This window comes from Sapajus apella, unplaced genomic scaffold (genome assembly GCF_009761245.1).
Source record: "Sapajus apella isolate SASKATOON/1434 unplaced genomic scaffold, GSC_monkey_1.0 scaffold13, whole genome shotgun sequence".
In the NCBI taxonomy this organism is placed as follows: Eukaryota; Metazoa; Chordata; class Mammalia; order Primates; family Cebidae; genus Sapajus; species Sapajus apella.
The window spans coordinates 17,452,473-17,474,058 of NW_022436953.1; the positions used below are offsets into that span (position 1 = coordinate 17,452,473).

Here is a 21,586-nt window from a genome sequence, read left to right on the forward strand (position 1 = left end):
TTTCTGGGGTGATAACATGTTCTAAAATTGTGGTGAGGATTACACAAGTAAAAGCCACTGAATTGTACACTTAAAACAAGTTAATTGTATCTCAATAAACCAGTTTAAAAATACCTAAATCTTACCTTCTAGTACATATATACTAATTTTCCTTATTACAAAATTATCTAGAGCAACACTGGGCAATAGAAATACAAGTCACATGTGGAATTTTAACTTTCTAGTAATCATACTTCAAAAAGTAAAAAGAGGTTGGGCATGGTGGCTCACGCCTGTAACCCCAGCACTTTGTGAGGCTGAGGCGGGTGGATCACCTGAGGTCAGGAGTTTGAGGCCAGCTTGGCTAACATAGTGAAAAACCCTGTTTCTACTGAAAATACAAAAACTAACTGGGTGTAGTGGCAGGTGCTTGTAATCCCAGCTATTTAGGAGGCTGAAGCAGGAGAATCACTTGAAACCGGAAGATGGTGGTTGCAGTGAGCTGAGATTGTGCCATTGCACTCCAGCCTGGGCCACAAGAGCAAAATCCCATCTCAAAAATAAAATAAAATAAAATAAAATAAACATTAAAAAGAAACAGGTGAAATCGTTTACTAAAACCAATATATCCCAAATATTATCATTCCAATATTATCACTCCACATGAAAAAAATGAGCTGTTTTACTTTTTTTATACTAACTCTTCTAAGTTGCGTGTGTATTTTACACTTACAGCACCTCTGAAGCGCTCGATTGCTATGTGCAGCTGGCGGATGCCATATTAAAACAGTGCAGATCTAGAGATAAAATTAAGAAAGAAAAGCCTGCTATACTAATTTTCTATTTACAAGTATAAAGTTCTTGACATGCTAGCAAAAGAAAGGTGAATCCAATTTTCTCTTAAAAAAAAAAAAAAAACTACTAACAAGCTCGTGAAAAGGAAGAGCTCTAGTTCCATTCTATCTGTAAGTTTCTGGTCACTGAGTGACCTGACTACCAAAATATGGATTCAGCCTGTTATTGAGGCTCCCTCACACTTTCCTATTCTAAGTTTGGTTTACATGTGGGGACCCTAGAGCACATAAAAATCAGGATTAAATACACACAATTTTACCAATTCAGTCACCTTCCAATTATGCATCATGTGAAAGCTTGTTTTACTAATTGTTTACTGCTACTTTCATTATATAGCTTTCTGTGAAAGATGAGACAAAATAAAATACTTTTAAGGCTAGAATGCTTCTAATCCTACCCAAAGAAGAAAAGGCACCTCAAAAATAAAGAACAGCTCAGCTCTGCTATTAGTCTGAATATTCACTTTGTTGATTCATGCATTAGAAGAGTTCATTTAAAAACTAGAGAGCCTGAGTACCATGGCCCATGCCTGTAATCCCAGCAATCTGGGAGGCCAGGCCAAGGCAGGCAGATTACCCGAGGTCAGGAGTTCAAGACCAGCCTGGCCAACATGGTGAAACTCAATCTCTACTAAAAATACAAAAATTGGCTGGGGGTGGTTGGTGGCACCTGTAATCCCAGCTACTCAGAAGGCTGAGGCAGAAGAATCACTTGAACCTAGGAGGCGAAGGGTGCAGTGAGCCAAGATCATGCCACTGCACTCCACCCTAGGTGACAAGAGCAAAACTCTAAAACAAAAATTAAAAATTTAAAAAAGAAGGAAAAGGACAGGCTAAGAAAGCCAGTTAGCCAGATACAATCTAAGGTATGACAACCAGTCTTCACAATATAGTTTTAAAAAATACTAAGAGTGAAACCATACTAAAATATAAACTTAAAAGCATCATAATGCCAGACATAAACTTTTATGTATCTATTGCTTCTTCCCTATTGGCAAAAACAGTCTAGTTGACTGTCAAATCTTTCTGCTTATTTTGAACATAATAGAGTATGTTCTACTATATGTAGAACATATAAGAACAAACTTACATAAAGGAAATAAATCAGGCTATGAGTCCTATTTTGTAAAAGAGAATGCTTTAAATGTCACGCAATTGTCTGTATTTAAAATATGATTTACCTTACAGAACTTCAACTTATACACAATTTTCAGGAATTTTTTTCTTTTTCTTTTTTGACACAAGGTCTCACTCTGTTACCCAGGCTGGAGTACGGTGGCATGATCTCAGCTCATTGCAGCCTCAAATTCCCAGGCTCAAGTGATCCACCCACCTCAGCCTCCTGAGTAGCTGAGTTACAGGCACATGCCACCATATGCAGCTAATTTTGTATTTTTTTTGTACAGACAGGGTTTTGCCAGGTTGCCCAGGCTGGTCTCAAATTCCTGGGCTCAAGTAATCTGCCCACTTTGGCCTCCCAAAGCGCTAGGATTATAGGCGTGAGCTGCCACAAACAGCTGCCAGGAATGTATTTATTTTATTAATTGAAGTATGGTCTTTGAAGATTTTTCTCTTTTTACCTGTTTAATTGTGTTCATATGCTGCTTCTCTGTTTCTGTTCTTTTTTTTAGTTCTTCTCTTAAATTGTCTTTTTCTGAACCAATGTCTACGATGAGCTCCTGATGCTTCTTATTTTCTTTAATTAACCTAAATATAAAAAGGGCAGTATATGTAAAACATAATTTGAAATGGAGATAAAATATGTGGAATATAATCTGTTTATGGATTAGGGTACAGATATCTATAATTATTAATTATAATGTTAATAAATTAACATTCCTAATTCTTTTATAGTGAAACATAATATATTGTAAAAGATTCTCCAGCCAATTAGGCTATTAACTTTTCCCTAGAAATATGAATATTTCAAATCAAAATATAATCAGATGAATAAAAAGCACACCCTTCCAAATTTATACCTTTCGGTATCTCAATTATGCACCAATCCTCTCAGCATTATGTTCATATGTGGTTCAAATAAGTGCTTCTCAACCATGGAATATTGCCCCTCCAGGAGTTTTTCTGAAGACATTTTTGGTTGTCGTAACAGGGGTAGGGGCTGCTACTGGCATCTAGTGGATGGAGGCCAGGGATGCTGCTAAACATCCACAATGCACAAGACAACTCCAACAACAAAGAATCCGGCCCCAAATGGCAATAGTGCTAAAGTTGAAAAGTCTTGCTTCAGATTTTAAAAATATTTAAATGATAGTCTAATAATTATAATGTACAGTCAATATAAAACAGCAAAATATAATGTAAGCAGTAATTTCATCTTTAATTCCCCTAGAAAAATAGAAATAAAATCTCAAAAATTACCTGCAAAGTACTGAGAAATGTAAGATATCTAAGAAAGTTAACAGCAAGTACTCTAGGCCTAACAGCAATAGCTGTAACCTAACACTTACTGCACATTTGTTACTGGCTAAATTTAGCTTTAATTTTAAAAAGTATACTATTTCATTTAATATTCAAAATAAGTCTGAAATTATTGCCATCACTTCTGTTTTACAAATTAAACAACAACAACAACAGCAAAAAAAAAACTAGTTAGGCATGATGGCTCACGCCTATAGTCCCAGGAGAAGCTCTTGATCCCAGGAGTTCCAGGCTGCAGTGAGCTACACTGAGCTCCTGCCTGAGTGACAGAATAAGACCCTTGTCTCTAAAAAAAATATTAATAGCAAAACAAAACTGAAGCTTAAGACTTGCTCCAGCTCACATAGCTAGTAAGCAGTTGAATTTTGTTTTGGATCCAGGTATAATTCCAAGGCTCCAGGCCTTTCTACTTTCTATTCTGAAGATTACTCATTAACTCAACTAGTGCTTACTTGGCATCTTACTATTTCATGTGGGAAATATGTCAGCAAATAGTCCCTGCCCTCATGGAACTTACAATCTAGAGGATGAAATAAAAATAGATGCTAGATATATAATAAAATGTCAGTTGGTGATTAAGTCCTATTAAGAAAAATAAAGGACAATGAAAAAAGAGTGACTTGAGTTACAATCTTAGATAAGTAGTCCAGATAGGCCTCTCTGAGAAGGTGACAGTTGAGCCTAGGAATACAGTGAGTAAACAGTCATACAAATGTTTAGGAAAAAGGCAAATGCATGCATGTTTATTCAAGCCTTTTATGGCACAGTGGTTTAGATTATTTACGTGAGGCATACTCAGTGTGCCACAGATAACTACTTGAGACATTAAGAGTCCTGGCTATAGCTCACAAGTGAATAATTATGGGAGGGGAAAGTGAAGAGCAGTATGCACTCAAATTGTTACTTATGTGCCAAATGCAGATTCTGTATATAGACAACTGCTCTTAATTAAGAATTTTGGGCTGGGCACTGTGGTGCATGCCTATAATCCTGGCATTTTGGGGGCCACAGTAGGTGAATTGCCTGAACTAAGGAGTTCCAGACCAGCCTGGGCAACATCGTGAAACCCTATCTCTACAACAAAAAAACACAAAAGTATTAGCTGAGCATAGTGGTGTACACCTGTAATCCCAGCTACTTGGGACGCTGAGGTGGGAGGACCACTCGAGCCCAGGAGGTCGAGTGTTTATACTTATCTTCCCCCATTTTCAGGCTGCAGTGAGTTGAGATCACACCCACTATACTCCAGCCAGGGCAAGAGACCAAAACCCTATCTCATAAAGAAAAAAAAAAGAATTTTGGGCCAGGCGTGGTGGCTCCTGCCTGGAGTAATTCCAGAACTTTGAGAGGCCGAGGCAGGCAAGTCACTTGAGGTCAGAAGTTCAAGACCAGCCTGGCCAACATGGTGAAACCCCATCTCCACTAAAAATACAAATATTAGCCAGGTATAGTGGCAATCGCCTATAGTCTTAGCTACTTGGAAGCCTGAGGTGGGGGAATTGCTTGAACCCGGGAGGCAGAGGTTGCAGTGAGCTGAGGTCATGCCACTGCACTCCAGCCTGTGTGACAGAGTGCGACTTCACCTCAAAAAAAAAAAAAAGTATTTTTAGTTGTAACCTTAGACAATAATATTGATTTATTCAAAAATCAAGGAACAGAAAGAGAAGAATGGTGCTTGCCAGGGCACAGGGGGTGAGGGAAAAGGGGAGATGCTGCAAAGCCTACAAACTTTTCAGTTATAAGATGAGTAAGTTCTGGGGCTCTAATATACTTCATGGCGCTAACAGTTAATAATACCATATTGTTCACTTAAAATCTGTTTAAGATAGTAGATCTTAAATGTTCTCAACGCGTGCACACATACACACACACGTAACTGAAGTGACAGATGTGTTAATCATTTCACAATGTAAATCAAATATATTTCAATAAAGCTGGGGAAAAAAGGAAAATGGAGGAAGAGAAGTATAAACAAAGATATTTGGAAATAGATGCATTCATGAAAATTTCAAAGAAAGTGAAAGGTAATTTTCTTCATAGAAAATTAAATGAAGGAAAAAGAAAAAAAATCCAGTTGTTCTAGAGCTGACCTGAATCACAAAGCATTTTGTTTGGAATTGAAAACATTATGTATATAACCAAAGATTAACCTCGATTTAAAATAACATCTGACATCTGTATAATGTCCTAAGGTCCACAAACAGTCCCATCAGGTAAGTACTGTCCCGCCAGGTGAAAAATCTTTCAGTCAAAGAGGTTGACTTGGCCAACATAACAGAGCGGGCAAATGTCAATGGGTATCTTCCAAACACCAGACATCAGAATTATGGTTATTCTACTCATAAGAATAATCATATTCACAGGATGAAGTAAAAAAGAGAAATCTATTTTCTACTGTATTCCTAATATTTTTAGATAAATTTAACAACTTGTAACTGGTTCATTTCTAATAACCATATTTTAAAAAGCTCCTGAAGCCCTACTAACAAAGCTCAGATTTTAACTTTGCATTTGTTAGCATGTGACCTTGAAGAAGTTACTTTCTCTATGTTTCAGGTAACTCATCTGTACAATGGGGATGATAACAGTACATGCCACAGAGAGTTCTTGTGAAGAATCCACGAACTAATATATGTAATATACCAGACACATAATTATCAACATATACGTTTGCTGTTATTACTATTAAATGTATAACATCTTATAATTTATAAGGGAGGTATGAAAGTGAAGAGTCTAGATCTAAGAAAAGTGGGAGGAAGGCCTAAAAGAACAGGTAGAGGCTACAGGAAAACGAGAAAGCTACCCTATAAAATGCAAGAATAGCAGCAGCATTGATGGTTTGAGTACAAAAGCATATAGTTTATTCACATAATATAGTATTTAAGTAAGGATATGAGTAGCAATAGCAGGTATTTGTTTTGGGGTTGTATTAAGAAGGGCTTTGGAGTCTTGAAGAGATACTTGCAAACTCAAGTTCACAGCAGCATTATTAACAATAGCCAAAAAACAGAAGGAACCCAGACGTCCATTAATGGATAAACAAACATGGTATATACATACAAAGGAATATTACTCAGCCTTAAAAAGGAATGAAATTCCGACATGTTACAACATGGGTAAATGAGGACATTAGGCTAAGTGAAGTAGGCCAGTTGTGAAATGACAAGTATATGATTTCGCCTCCATGAGGTATCATAGTCAAACTTAGAAAGTAGAATGGTGGTTGCCAGAGGCTGAGTGCAAGTGGAAATAGTGCTGCTGTTTAACAGATACAGTTTTTCAGATTTGCAAAGTGAAAAGTTCTGCAGATTAGTTGTCCAACAGTGTGAATATATAACACTACTGAAATGTACATTTAAAAACGGTTAAGATGGTAAATTTTAAACTATCATGAAAACAGAACTAACTTCACAAATCCAAAAGAAGTCTAAAAATATATTTTTATTTACTGAACAATAATCAATTCTTCTGTTCTCTAAATTTTAATTTTTTTAAACCAATAAATTTAGAATGAAGATTTTAAGAAAAAGTGTTGGAATTTTATGACTTGTCATTTCCTTTTCAGTTTCTCTTAGTTTTGACAATATTATATTTCCACATTCTTTCAAAGGTGAAAAATCTGAGTTGCCTATAAAAATTTCTAGCACATTAATACATTTGCACTATTTAACATATTACTTTAAACTTTGATATTAGAAAAACTCGACATTTGCTTACATATTCAGTAACTACACATTTATTGTTCAACTACTATGTGCATGATTCTAATGTGGAAATAAAAATGTACAAGATGATACTTTCCTTTAGAGAATTCTATCTTAACTCCCTAAGGGGGAAAAAAATAAACTAAAGGTATAAAAAACTTACTTTTTTATGGTATGTTCCTGCTGCAAATATTTATCTTGCACACACTTTTCAAACAGAACTAATGCATGTTCTCCCTTATTCATTCCATTTGGTACTCGATGTTCTGCAAACTCTGTAGATAAGAGCTCAGATTCTATTTCTTCCAGCAAATCCTCTGACGTTGAAACGCTCTTTATTGTTGAAATAAGTTTCTTGGTGCAGTCTGTATCATATGGGCTTTCTGAATAAGTCTTTTCATTAGCTGATTCTGGAAATGTAGATGACCTTAATTCCACCAATATTTGTGTTACTTTCTGTTCTGTTTCATTTGTTTTTGAAACTTGTTTAGCAAAATTTCCTCTAGGAAAATTGGATATTTGTTCAGAATTTTCTGGGCCTATGTCTGTTTTGGCATAAGAATCCTCACCTCCACCATGATCTGGAATATAAATTTCCTGGGCTTCAATTGGATTATTATGCTCATTAGGTTGACATAAAGTTTTATCAAAGTTTAGTGACAACAGTTTGCACTCATTTTCTAATTTGCTCCTTTCATCGCCAAAAAACAAATTGCATGAGTCTTCCTTTAATTCAGATGTTTTCTCAACATTCTTATCAGAGGAAGTAGAGGCTATGTGGTCTGTCTCTGACATGCTGACTGGCACCAATTCACTTTGTACTTCAAATCTGCTCCTGATCTTCGTTTACATCTAAGAAATTGAAACACTGAAATTAAAAACCACTTTAAACCAAAACCCCATACAACCCCCATATTGCACATACTCTGTGATGTGGAATAACTACCACCACAAATTTTATCACTAATAATTCCTTTAAAAGCCTTTCCTTGAGAAAAAAAGAAAAAGGACTAGGACAGCTAACCCAAGTTGGCTAGCTACAAGCAGTTGGGCCACTGCAAAGTCTCACTGTCTTTCCTTCTTCATTTCAGTCAAACAACTTCATTAATTAATTTCAGTTGTAGTCTGGCCTTGTCCAATTCGCCCCATAAGATGTTAGGTAAGGAATAACACTAACAACTAGAAGATTAGTGCTAAAGAATGCTTAGATTTCTTCAGCTCTGTAAAGAAAAAAGATTACCTCATAAATCTGTAAGAAAATACTGGACAAATAAGACACCAATAAAAGCACTAGAAGAGAAATCACAAACCAAGATAATGAAACAATGCACATTAATGAAGATAAAAATTTACTAAGAAGGAAAGCTAAATAACAAGACACAACTATCTATAGCCCAGAGATCTACATTTCAGCTATAATGAGGTCAGGGTGTAAAGGATCCCTGGTAGAAATTAGTTTTTCATCCAGGCAGGAATCCAGGAAGTATCATGAAAGTACCATTTCAAACATTCTCATCAGGAAAGAAACAATGTTCAGTGCAAATAAAATGGAGCCTATCACTGCCTAGGTCAATAAAAGCAACTCTAAAAAATTAACTTGACAAAGTTAGATATATTTTTATACTGTTTACGGAGGTTACTATTCTAGCCATTTTATGAAAATTAGTCATCTTCAATTATCCTAAAACATATAATTATAAAATATTTCAGCAATCTTGATAAAAAAAAATTGTTGACTTCTTTTGTCAAGTATCAACAAAGCATGTAAAAGTTATTGAAACCATGTGAGGTTAGATTAAAAAGTGGGCATATCATGGTTTTGACAGAAATAACAGAGAAATAATTCCAGATGAGAGATATACTAACGGAAAATATCTCTAGTTTATACTAGAGATATAAACTAATGGAAAACTAATGGAGAGATATACTAAATTTTTAAATAACAAAAACATGCATGTTTACATCAGGCTGGGATAAAGGTGGTTATCAGAGGATGATGAAAAGAGAGAAGACTGGTCAGGTAGAATCCTCAGAATGCTAAGCAGGAGTGAATTTTGTTAAAAACAAATCATAATAAATCACAGTAGACTTGTATGCTTAATTATAATGCAGAGTTTCTAGTACATATTGTGTTCTCAAATATTTGTTCAGTTAAACCCTGTAAGCACAGAAATGGTAACACCAGTATTTGAGAAACATTATTCTAGGAATGTCAAAAACGGGAGGAATAAGTGTAAGAAAGGAAAAGCAGACCAGCTTATTTGTTAAATATGCTAATTTTTAGTTTAGACTGCCCTCTGGGGCATCAACTGATATAGCCATTGGCCTCAATACTCTACCTCTGTATAAATGTATTTCCAAACAACCAGATTATCGTTATCTTGCTGCAGATATTTTATAATCAAGCCAAAGCCCACGCTAGCATTAAAGGCTTGGTTTAGACAATACAAGTAAGTGGAGCAAATGAAAGACCTTGTAAGTACTCTATTCCAAAATCTAAGACAAAGTAAAATAATTCTCAAACAGAGGCACTGCTACCTACATTACCTCACACAAATAACTCACTTTAAGACATAACTGGTGAATGTTTTGCTGTTGAATTTAAAATCTTATCAATCTAGAAATCAATCTAAAAACAAATGAAGTGGTTTTAAACACTGTAACTAGTCAAGGCTATACTAACAGAAACTGAAACCCAGAGCTGACCAAAATGTAACGGGTAGCAGGTGAAGAATCTAGTTAAAGGAAAGTAAGACTTTAAAGGTGTTGTGACACCCCAGAATAAAACAAGTGGGGAGAAATTTTATCAATAACTTTATGGTTCCTGTCTGTGTGCCATGATTTGTCAACAGAAAAACACTAAGCAAACACTGCATTACCAGCCTCTCCCCCAGCTGTTACATTCCCCAGGATTCAGTTCCCAAGTCTTTTTCCATCTTAGAATTCATCCAGTTAGATAACCTGAAGCAACATGATGTCTACATAATTATTTTCAGTTCTGTATCTTGAGTTACAGATATCAAAATTATCTGTCTCCTCTTCCTCACCGTGTCTTTGTATTAAAATCTCCAAAAAAATAGGCATTTCCACTGGAGGTTCTACCATAACCTCGAACTCAAAATGGCCAAATCCAAAATCGTAATTATAACTGCTATAATTGAGTAACCCCAGTTAATCTTTTCTATTCTGTCAATGATCATTTTTCTTAGTCATCTACTTCTTCCTCTCTTTTGTCCTTAAATTCTTTTGAGAATTTCATGTTTCCTGCATTTCTACAGCCACCGTCCCCTACTTGCAACCAAACCCAGACCTCTGATCATTTCACTTTATACCGGAAATACCTGAACTGCTGGTTTCTCAATCTCAATCCATTCCTCCCTCCTGCTCTCCTTCTTGCAACTCCAAGTGATGGGGGAAGGAGGCTGAAGGAAGGACAGGTTACTTTGAACAGCCCAGGGGTGGGACAGCACCAAGGCAGGCAATAGGTCACCCAAACCAAAGAAGAGGTTGAAGTGTGTACTACGCTGGCTCTGCCAAAGGGGAACTGCCCTCTTCCATAGCAAAAGGGGCCAGGGAGCCATAATACTGCCACTACAAAATCCACACATAACAGCTAGTGCTTGACTTATGACCACGATTGGTTCCGACAGACCGGTCGTAACACAATTTGGTCGTAAGTTGAGTAGGCTATATGCAGGCGGAGATGGTAGTGCTGCTGGAAGCTGATCCGCACTGTCGTACTCCCAGCTGGGCAACGTTTGCACTGCCAGACACGGAGCAGTCGTGGCTAGCGATTGTGGTCGTAAAGTCGAATGCTAGTAAGTTGCATAGGTTGTAAGTCGATCAATACCTGTACTGAGGAAAGAGACCCAGGCATCTGGGATCAACTTCCCCTTTGACTGCCACACTGCATTTCAATGGAAGAAAAGGCTGACTGACTGGCATCTCCTGATTCACCTTCCTGTAGGTGGCAGGCTTGGTCTTCGGGAAACTCTCTGGAAGGCAGTGTTTTTAAAACAAGATCAAACCTGAAACCCTTTCAATATGTGATTCCTAAAACTGTAAACCCAAAACCGTTTCATATGTGATTTCTAAAGCTGTAAACCCAAAACCTTTTCACATGTGAGTCCTAAAGCTGCAAATCTTCATATGTAATTTCTAAGGCTGTAAACCCAGGATTCTTCCATGAGTAATATCTAAAGTATAAGCCTATATAAGGGCAGAACCTTCCTTTGTTAGACGAGCTGGGTAATTTGAAACCATCCCCCGGCTCCCCGCTGTAATAATAATAATAATAATAATAAACCCTTTCGTTCCCCATTCGGTGTTCAGGAGCTCTGTTTCTCGCAGCCACTCCTGCTACAATACTACCTCTCAGAGACCATCATTGAATGCAGCCAGAAGAACCAGAGTGAGGCCAGGACCACCTCTTCCCTTTTTAGAGGTTCAGGTAAAATGAGAATGCAGCATCCACAGGCTGGTCTTCTTCCTCTAACTCCTCAGGGGCTAGAGAAAAGAGAGAGAGACCAGGCACGGTGGCTCACGCCTATAATCCCAGCACTTTTGGAGGCTCAGATGAGTGAATCACCTGAGATCAGGAGTTCAAGATCAGCCTGGCCAACATGGTGAAACCCTATCTGTACTAAAAACAGAAAAATTAGCTGGGCATGATGGCAAGTGTCTATAATCCCAGCTACTCAGGAGGCTGAGGAGGGAGAATTGCTTGAACCCAGGAGGTGGAGGCTGCAGTGAGCCGAGATTGCGCCACTGCACTCTAGCCTGGGTGACAGTGAGACTCCAGCTCAAAAAAAAAAAAAAAAAGAAAAGAAAGAAGAGGGAGCACGTCTTTGAGTCAAATTACACCTCTTCAAGCCAAGCAGTAGCTAACAGTTTTAACTTTTCTTCAGAGAAAACAGAGAGAGGGTGACTTCATTTTTTTTTTTTTTTAATGGCTGGAACCTGCCTTAATTTCTGGGGTAAGTTTCTTGTAGTAACCAAAAGTGGCAGCAAAGTTACATCAGACCAAGACATTCTTAAAGGACAGCACTTCTGAGCAAAGTACAGTGGTTAGGAGTGTTTTACACTGTATGACTGGAGACCCAGTCAGGAAACAAAAAAACCACTTCATGTTTATATCCCAGATTTGAGATTCCTCAGTAAACCAGTTGTACTACTTTTCCAATCTTTACCTCTCAACACATTCCGAAAATCCTGGCACTTCACTATATTTTACTAGCCCAATCAGTCCAACTCTAGATTCCCCCAACTTGCTTATTACCATTTCAATGGCTTTGTTCTCAACTAGAACGTTGTTCCTTTCCGTCTATCTAAAGCCTATGTTTAAAGGACCAAGTCTAATGTCACATCTTCCTCCAAATTTTCTCTCATCACAAAAAACAGTCTCTCAGGGTAAATTTAAAAACACTGCATTTATACTCATCAAGCACATAGGGCCTTTCTTGTGACCTTTTTGAAGAGGCAGCATTTAGCCTTTTAAATGATCTTTGTACTTGCATGAAAATGGAACTTCACTCTGAACAGAATCAAACTCTAAATTCTCATGCAATATAACAGTAATAAATCTAACAAACATATTCTCTACTACATTTACTCTCATTTTTGCAAATGCTCTTCAGTGGTTATAAAAATGAAGATGGGTCACCTGGGTTTATACACAGTGATATAGGGAGCAAACAGCATTTAGTGGATGGGAAACAGGTTGTAAGATGACAATGTGCAAGACAGTATAGAAAAACAAAAAGTGTCATCCTGCTGGATATTCATTTAGATTTAAAAAACTTTTTATTGGCCGGGCGCGGTGGCTCACGCCTGTAATCCCAGCACTTTGGGAGGCCGAGGCGGGTGGATCACGAGGTCAAGAGATCGAGACCATCCTGGTCAACACGGTGAAACCCCCGCCTCTACTAAAAAAATACAAAAAATTAGCTGGGCATGGTGGCGCGTGCCTGTAATCTCAGCTACTCAGGAGGCTGAGGTGGGAGAATTGCCTGAACCCAGGAGGCGGAGGTTGCGCCGATATTGGGCCATTGCACTCCAGCCTGGGTAACAAGAGAAAAACTCCGTCTCAAAAAAAAAAAAAAAAAAAAAAAAAAAAGCTGTTTACTTGGTTACCTAAGCTTAGAATCTGTTTTACATATCCTTCTCCTGTAAATTAAGGAAGACTCACATTAACTTCAAAAGACAAGTACTTTCTAGAATTTCTCTTGGCAATATACTCATGACCTTTAGAAAAATCATATATATTGGCATCTGATAACTACTTAGCTTGCAAACTTTCTGATGCTCAAATGAATACTGTTTGGGAGCCAAAGGAAAAGGAGGGGGTTAACAATGGTCTATGTGTATGTATGTAACAAATCCATAACCATAAATAGCTGCACGAGAGTGGTAGCAGATGGGATGGAGGGGGGAAGCAACAAACTTGATTATGTGCACAATTAACCAAAAGAAAAACAGTCAGCTGAGTCCTCACATGGGTGTCCAGTTGACAATACTGATATAGGCCAATTTGGCTGCTGTTCCAAGTTTTCTGGGGGGAGGGTGGTGTGAGGTAAATAGGAGAGATGTCATCGAGGCTACTAAAGATAGAATGGCAGGTGGTAGACTAAAGGGGAAGGATGTAAAACTAGACATTCATTTGCAAGATTATTTTAATATAAGAAGTGCTTGTATACTGGGTGCAGTGTGTAATCCCAACACTTTAGAAGGCTGATATGGAAAGACTGATTGAGCCCAGGAGTTTGAGACCAGCCTGGGCAATATTAACAACACCTCATCTCTATTTAAAAAAAATTGTTAAAGTTAACTGGGCATGGTGGCATGCACCTGTAGTCCCAGCTACTCAGAAAGCTGAGGTGGGAAGATCATTTGCGCCCAGGAGTTCAAGGCTACCGTGTGCTATGATGGTGCTGCTGCACTCCAGCCTGAACAAGAGTGAGACCCCCTCTCTCTAAAAAACAGTGCTTGTACAAAGCAAATTTACGCTCACATATATATAGTAATTACAATTATAGATTATAATACTTTTCAGCAAGTTTTACTCATTAGGAGAACTGTTGTATTTAATACAGCGCAGTCACAAAATTCCTTTTAACTCAAGTACTTTTTCTCCCCCATAGTTGTTTCTATTTCTGACACAGTACTACAGGACCAATTCACACTTCGAAATCATTTCAGTGGGTGAGAACTGGTTTCGCTCTTACTGGAGCTCATCAGCTGTAGGCAACTGGTCAAGAAATAATTTTTACTTGCCTTAAAGTCAACCATTACCCACTCTGGATCTTATTTCTTAATGAAAAAACTCTACAAAATTATTTCCATTCAGGAGCCATATAAATGAAAACACTGTTTTTTGGTTCCATTTTCTGTTTTTCTAATTAGCTGATAAATAACAAAAAAACTTAGGATTTTATTTGATAAACTGCAAATATTGCCCTTATATATAAAATCACTATTGTAAAACCTAAGATTGATATTCATGGTACTTTTCAGACCCTGCATTTTGATACAGCAGCCGGTGTCTGCCCCCTGGACCACTAAACTGACTCAACTGATCTTGTGACTCAATACAAGGTGACAGCTTCAACCCCCAATATTTTCGTCCCCGACTCAACCAATCAGCATTCCCTAGCCCCCTGCCCACCAAATTATCCTTTAAAAAAAAAACCTAGTCTTCTAATTTTCAGAGACATTGATCTGAGTAATTAACTTCTTACTCCTATTTGGCTGGCTCTGCATTTATTAAACTTTCTCTATTGTAATACTGCTATCTCAGTAAACTGCCTCTATCTGTGCAGCAGGCAAGAACCTGTCAGGTGATTACAAACTCACAGATACTCAGTAACAGGTTATCAAACAAACCAGTCTCATATGAAGGTACTAAGAAATACATTTCCAAACTAGATGTTAATTTTTACCAAATACATATTGAGCATCCATTAACATGTGCGGGCACTATTCTAGGTGTTGGGAACATAGCATGAATATAATAGAAATCCCTCATTTTATTCTTCGTGTTTTACTGCCAGAAAACACTAAAGCATTATGGATTCTATAGTATTTAATGTTACAGTATTTTAACTTTAAGGTTTGCCAGGGCTCCATCAGAAGCTAAGTAAGAAATGCGTAAGAGTTTTAAGTCTATTAAGAGAAATCTGGCTTCATTCACAGACTATAAATTTTTTAATTCTAAACTGTACCTTTTTTTTTTTTTGAGACACAGTCTCACTCTGTCAGCTCAGGCTGGAGTGCAGTGGTGCCATCTGGGCTCACTGCAACCTCCACCTCCCAGGTTTGAGCAATTCTGCTCAGTCTCCCAAGTACCTGGGATTACAGGGGTATGCCACTACACCCAGCTAATTTTTGTATTTTTAGTAAAGACAGGTTTCACCATGTTGTCCAGGCTCTCTTGAACTCCTGACCTCAAGCGATCTGCCTGCCTCGGCCTTCCAAAGTGCTGGGATTACAGGCATGAGCCACAATGCCCAGCCTATACCATTCTTAATACCAGCTGTACACTTCTCAAGTAATATTCATTAAGCAAACTGAACTGGAGACCACTCCTGTTCTTCAATATAATGGTTTACTGTCCTTTGTAGGAAAAGTACCTACATCAGCAGAGTTTTTATGTATTCTCCAAAAACACTTTGAAAGCAGCATAAACAAAAGAATAAACATCTTTCTGACAACTTCTAGCAATATTTTGATATGGGAATTAATGTCAGAAGTAAAAATCAAATCAAAAAAGCATCCACACAGTTCAATGTAACCTGCTTACAACCCCCAAATAACTGACTTTCGATAAAAAACTTTAAAAGACAAACACTTTCTGGATAAAGCTAGCTAGCTATTTATTCAAGTTTAGAAACAGGGTCTCACTCTGTCACCCAGGCTGGAATGCAGTGGCTCAATCATAGCTCACTGCAGCTTCAAACTTCTGGCTCATGCAATCATCCCACTTAAGGCTCCCAAGTAGATAAGACTACAAGGTGCATACCAGCACACCCAGCTAATATTTTTAACTTAGCTTTTTTAAAATAGAATAATAGGATGGAAAAGAACTTGTGTAAGAAACATGAAAATGTTGTTTCACATGATGGAAATATCTGACACTGAAGTTTCATATAAAGTGAAATTATGCAGATCAAATTCTGCTTTTAAAAGATAAAAGCTGAGGGGGCTATTTCAAAAAAACACTAAGTTCTTAAAAAAAAAAAAAAGGAAGAAATAATTTTTAAAATAGTCACATCCTATTAAGCTTCGGGGTAAAATTTAAATTTTCAATTTATTATTATTCAGAGACAGGGTCTTGCTCAGTCACCCAGGCTGGAGTACAATCATAGGTCACTGCAACCTCAAATTCCTGGGCTCAGCTGATCTTCCCACCTCAGCCTCCTAAGAAGCTGTAACTACAGGTACATGCTGCCAAACCCAGCTAATTTTTAAAAATGTTTTGTAGAGATGGGGTCTTGCTATGTTGCCCAGGCTGACGATCTCAAACTACTGATGTCAAGCAATCCTCTTACCTCAACCCCCAAAAAGTCCTGGGATTTCAGATGTGAGCCACCATGACTGACACAAATTTAACTGTAATATACTGATTATTTTAGGTGAAATATAGCACTAGAATAAAAAAGTTTCCTTTAGTTCACCAGCTTGAAAAGTTTGTTTTATACGGCCAAGGTTATTTATCCCTGTGGGGGTACGTTTAGCTTTAGACCCAAGACTTACAGCAAGGTGAACTTTATGATATGTGCATTATATCACACACACACACAAGAAGATGTTTCAAAAAAGACTTGGGCAATAGATGCAGTAAGACCCCCACCCTCCACCAACTCCCAAATAGTGCCAAATCCTATGATAGGATAACAGGACAAAGAGAAATTATGGTCCATCGAAATTCCGTGAAAAACAGCGTCAGTGGCCACACCATACATCACATTATCAAGTTACACCATATATGTCATATCAGTTTGGAAATTTTGAAGACCTCCTATAAAACTTTACTAAAGCAGAAAGTTATTAGGCTAATGTAGAAATCTAATTTGAGGCCGGGCACTGTGGCTCAAGCCTATAATCCCAGCACTTTGGGAGACTGAGGCAGGTGGATCACCTGAAGTCAGGAATTGGAGACCAACCTGGCCAACATAGAAAAATCCTGTTTCTACTAAAAATACAAAACTAGCTGGGAGTGCTAGAGCATGCCTGTAATCCCAGCTACTCAGGAGGCTGAGGCAGGAGAATCGCTTGAACCCGGGAGGCAGAGGTTGCAGTCCAGCCTGGGCAACAAGAGCAAGACTCCAACACACCAAAAAAAAAAAAAAAAAAAAGAAGAAGAAAAATCTAATTTGAAGCTTGCACTTGCACTTCAATGAGTCTAAATAAGCACAAACAGTATTATCAGCTAGTTTTCTTCCAAATCCGAAAATAAAGAAGGGGGAAAAAAATCTGACCTATAGTTCCCTTTTCAAAAAGAAAGGCTGCCAGGCATGGTCGCTCACACCTGCACTTCAAGAGGCCGAGATGGGAGGATCAAATAACGCCAGGAGTTAAGAGACTAGCCTGGGAAAGACAGCAAGATCCGGTATAAAAAAAATAATAATAATTTTTTTTTAATTAAAAAAGATTAGCATGGTGGCCTGTGCCTGTTGTCCTAGCTACTCAGGAGGCTAAGACAGGAGGATTGCTTGAGCCCAGGAGTTCAAGGCTACAGTGAATTATGATCATACCACTATACTCCAGCCTGGGTGACAGACTGAGATCTTGTCTCAAAAAACATGACAAAATGAAGGCTAATATCTTAACAAATTTTTTTTCAAGTTATAAGCTATTATATTTAAAAGTTTGGGTTAATGTTTACACTTTGAAGCCACCTATGGCCGAGGTTGGTTAATTTGGTATGCAATAGTTTATAATAAAAATAAACTGATTGTCTACTATAAGATTATGTAGTAAGTGCAGCAGACACTACCTAGTCTACATAATCCTACGACTATCACTTCTTGTGTCTTAGTGACAAATGTTAATAAGAAATACACTCAATCCAATCAAAACTATGCTGGGGCTGCTTTCTACTTTGTATCTACTGCCCCTTCATCTCAGTATTTTTCCTCTTTTTAGCCCAATAAAATTTTTTTTTTTTTTTTTTTTTTTTTGGAGACGGAGTTTCGCTCTTGTTACCCAGGCTGGAGTGCAATGGCGCGATCTCGGCTCACCGCAACCTCCGCCTCCTGGGTTCAAGCAATTCTCCTGCCTCAGCCTCCTGAGTAGCTGGGACTACAGGCACGCGCCACCATGCCCAGCTAATTTTTTGTAGTTTTTAGTAGAGACGGGGTTTCACCATGTTGACCAGGATGATCTCGATCTCTTGACCTCGTGATCCACCCGCCTCGGCCTCCCAAAGTGCTGGGATTACAGGCTTGAGCCACCGCGCCCGGCCTAGCTCAGTAGCTAAGAAAGTTCAAAGCAGTTCGAAACAATAGAAGATGAAATTATCTATGATCTCACCGCTGCCCCTAAAATGAATACTAATTGTAACATCTGCAATATTGTAAACTCAGTGATATGTTTATGAGAAACTGAAGAACCAGAAATTGAACAATGAGCTTTAGTTATTTAAAGGTAGACATAAAAGAAAAACTTAAGTTTTACTGAAAGAAAAAAAAAAATTCAGGGTAAGAATCTTTACCTTAACACGAAACTGTTCGATGAATTTGGGAAACCAGTGCAGATTACTAGTCATTCTCCAAAGGGAAAGATTATTTTCTAAATCTCTAAATAAGGCTGCTTTGTGCTTCAACCTACTGTCTCTTCCCTAGTCAGTATACTGCAATGCTTTTATCTTCACTCCATGATGTCAGCATAAAGCTGCAAATAGATGTTTCTAAACTGAACACACTAAGCAATCATCCTCAGCTATGCTGTCACTGCACAGCATTAAAGGACAACTCTTTGGTTATGAGTGAAGGAACTAAAAGGTTAGAGTGGTCGCTGTGATACTAATCAACCCTTTCCGTTAGCAATAAATGGGACTCAAAGCCAATGACACACTATGGTATTTCCACTGTTTAAAGAAACCTTAAGTTTATATGCAGTTATTCTTAATTTAACAGGGCCTTAAAACACACATACCCACACACACACACACACACATAATCCATGCATTTCCAGGGAGAATCTTCAGTAATTATACATGCCTGCCTATAATGCTGTTAAAAGGAGTTTTAATTTTTACTACTACAAGATTTGTGATCTAATGTCTTCACTGAATTGAAAATAACATAAAAAGACTAAAAATAAAAGAAAAAAAATGAACCTGGCCAATTACTACTGTTTTTTATTTGTGTAATGGTGGATAAAGAACTGAAGAGAAGTTACACAGGGAACAGTGTACATTACACACAGAGATAGTTCAGTTTCACTATCAGTGTCTCTTGAACCTGAATCCTTCCCACGAGATGAACACTCTGTAAACACTAGGTGTAGTTAGTAGTTGGGAAAGCCATACCCACAACTAGCATACCAAAATAGTTAACAGCAGATTTTTTCTGAATGACTACCTCTTGTGTGCTGGTAATTTACTGCACAACTTAGAAGACAACACTCGGCCTAGCGTTTTGGAAGAAACAAAAAGCTGAGCATCAAAGGAACACAACACACATGCAGAGAAAACGGCCAAGTACCTGGGACTGTACTGCATATTTTTACTATATTCTCTCTTCTGATTCCCATAGGTAACAAGATAATCAAGTGAAAGAAGTAGGATTCTAATCCAGATGTTCTGACTCCAAATCCAGGCCTCTTTCCTCTAAACAAAATCAAGATGGGAATATTAGCTGAAGTTGTTAAACTCACAATAATTACACCTTCACTGTTTCCCAAGATTGCTACTTGGGGACACTTGGAAGGGCTTTTTGTTTGTTTGACCATTTTTCACTACAGATGGGGACATACATCTGAAACCCCTCCCTTACCAACCAAGGTTTATGAAATGCCTTGATGTCCTTGAAAGACAACATAAAGAACGGTATCCTCCACTCCAAAGAATCATTTCTAAGCAACTTAAAATCACAGTAATGGAAGTGTTTGGAAGAGGGTAACAAGTCATCACAACAGTAAACATAAAACACACACATATAGGCAACTTGAGACGAAAAGCTAAACAGGCGATTGAGTTTAGGAAAGATTCTCAAGCAGGTGGGGCTTGGCTGCAGCTCACACGCAGCCCAGGCAATGGGCTCCAATTCAGTCGCTCTCCAGGCACAGCCCCTGCGACCCCCGCTGACCCCTCTCCGCCGCCTCCAAGGTCCCGGAACCGAAGGAGGAAGGCAGGGAGCAGAAGGGGCTTGAAACCTGTTCCCCAGCCCTCCCCGTCCTCCGCGGCCTCAGAGGAGCCAGGCGGGGAACCGGCTCGCCCTTGCCCTCGCCCGCCCCCAGCCCTCGGACGTGCAGGATGGAGCGGAAGGTTGTCAGCCCCACCGCGCCGCCACCGCCGACTCCCCAGTCTGCCCCAAGCGCCCCTCAGACACTCACCCCACTTCTCCAAGCCCCAGGCCACACCCTAACAAGGCCGCTGGAGCTCTGGCTCAGGGGCCAACTTTTCCATACCGGGGTCCGACCAGCCAAGAGTGGGAGGAAAAGGCCGCGGTAAGAAACACAGCCGACGCCTCACTCCCTCAGCCGCGGATTCCCCAAGACCCCGCAGAGCTGACACATCAACAAAGATGGCGTCGACGCTGAAGCCGGCTCGGCTACAGCTGAGGGGGCGGGGGCTCCCTGGAGGAACCAATCAGCGCGGCGCGGGCGGGGTGACGCGACGCACCTTGAGGTCCTGGGTAACCTGTCTGCAGTGGGCGGGGCCGGCGGAGCTCCGCCTCCCACCTCGCGGCCCGGAAGGCCCCGCCCCGCACTCACTTAGCCAGGCTGGGCACCATCGCCCCCGCAGACCTGGAGAGCCGGCTCTGCTTCTCTTGGTGCGGTCCTGACTCTTAACGCTCCTCTGGACCCACGCAGATTTTTTCTTTCTGCAGGACGCTCTTGTTGGCTATTAGTCCTCCTCACCCTTTGGCCTGCATGAGTCAGGGACATAAAGCAATAAAAGAGAATTTGAAATCGTGGCTTCCCGATGCGTAAACCTTGCACCTGACGTGGGCGGAGTCGCCAGGAGCAGGCTGCCTGCCAGGTCGATGATTCAGCCTCGGGGAAACTTCTTGGGGGGTTCCATAACAGCGCACTCGTGTCTTTAGCGTGGCGCTGCTGCCATTGTTTAATAATAAACTGTCGGTGCCTTCGTCCCTGGCTCCAGGCCGAGTGCATTGATAGCAGGAAGTGTCCTCTCCCGGCTGGGTAACCTGGCACGCAGCATGGCAACAAAAAGTGTATTGGGTACAGTTGCCCCACCGGGACCAGAGAAGGAAGGTAAGCGGTTCAGTCTCTGGAGGTTTTGCAAAACTTCTCAGTCCGGGAAACGATGTTCTTTGGTTTAGGACTTATATACATCTCATGAATGAAAATAGCTAATTCAGAAGCTTCTGCAATGCAAGAATTCGTAAAGCAAAACTCACTGCCATTCTATTAAGCTTCTTC

General features: G+C 39.3%; 1 protein-coding gene across 6 annotated transcripts in view; it reads right to left on the reverse strand.

Moving 5' to 3' along the window:
- Window positions 1-20,747, reverse strand: part of CCDC186 (coiled-coil domain containing 186) — a 55,341-nt gene extending 34,594 nt beyond the window's left edge. For 2 of the 6 annotated variants that reach the window (XM_032281699.1, XM_032281695.1), the window contains exons 1-3: window positions 20,538-20,745; window positions 7,143-7,832; window positions 2,414-2,540 (exon numbers count right to left, since the gene is read on the reverse strand). In XM_032281699.1, the coding sequence (XP_032137590.1) occupies window positions 2,414-2,540; window positions 7,143-7,774 (759 nt within the window). In that variant the 5' untranslated portion in view covers window positions 7,775-7,832; window positions 20,538-20,745. Of the gene's footprint in view, window positions 1-2,413; window positions 2,541-7,142; window positions 7,838-19,683; window positions 19,809-20,533 lie in introns of all 6 variants that reach the window. The other 4 variants (XM_032281698.1, XM_032281697.1, XM_032281696.1 and 1 more) reach the window with 4 other exon arrangements.
- Window positions 20,748-21,586: the final 839 nt, after the last annotated feature.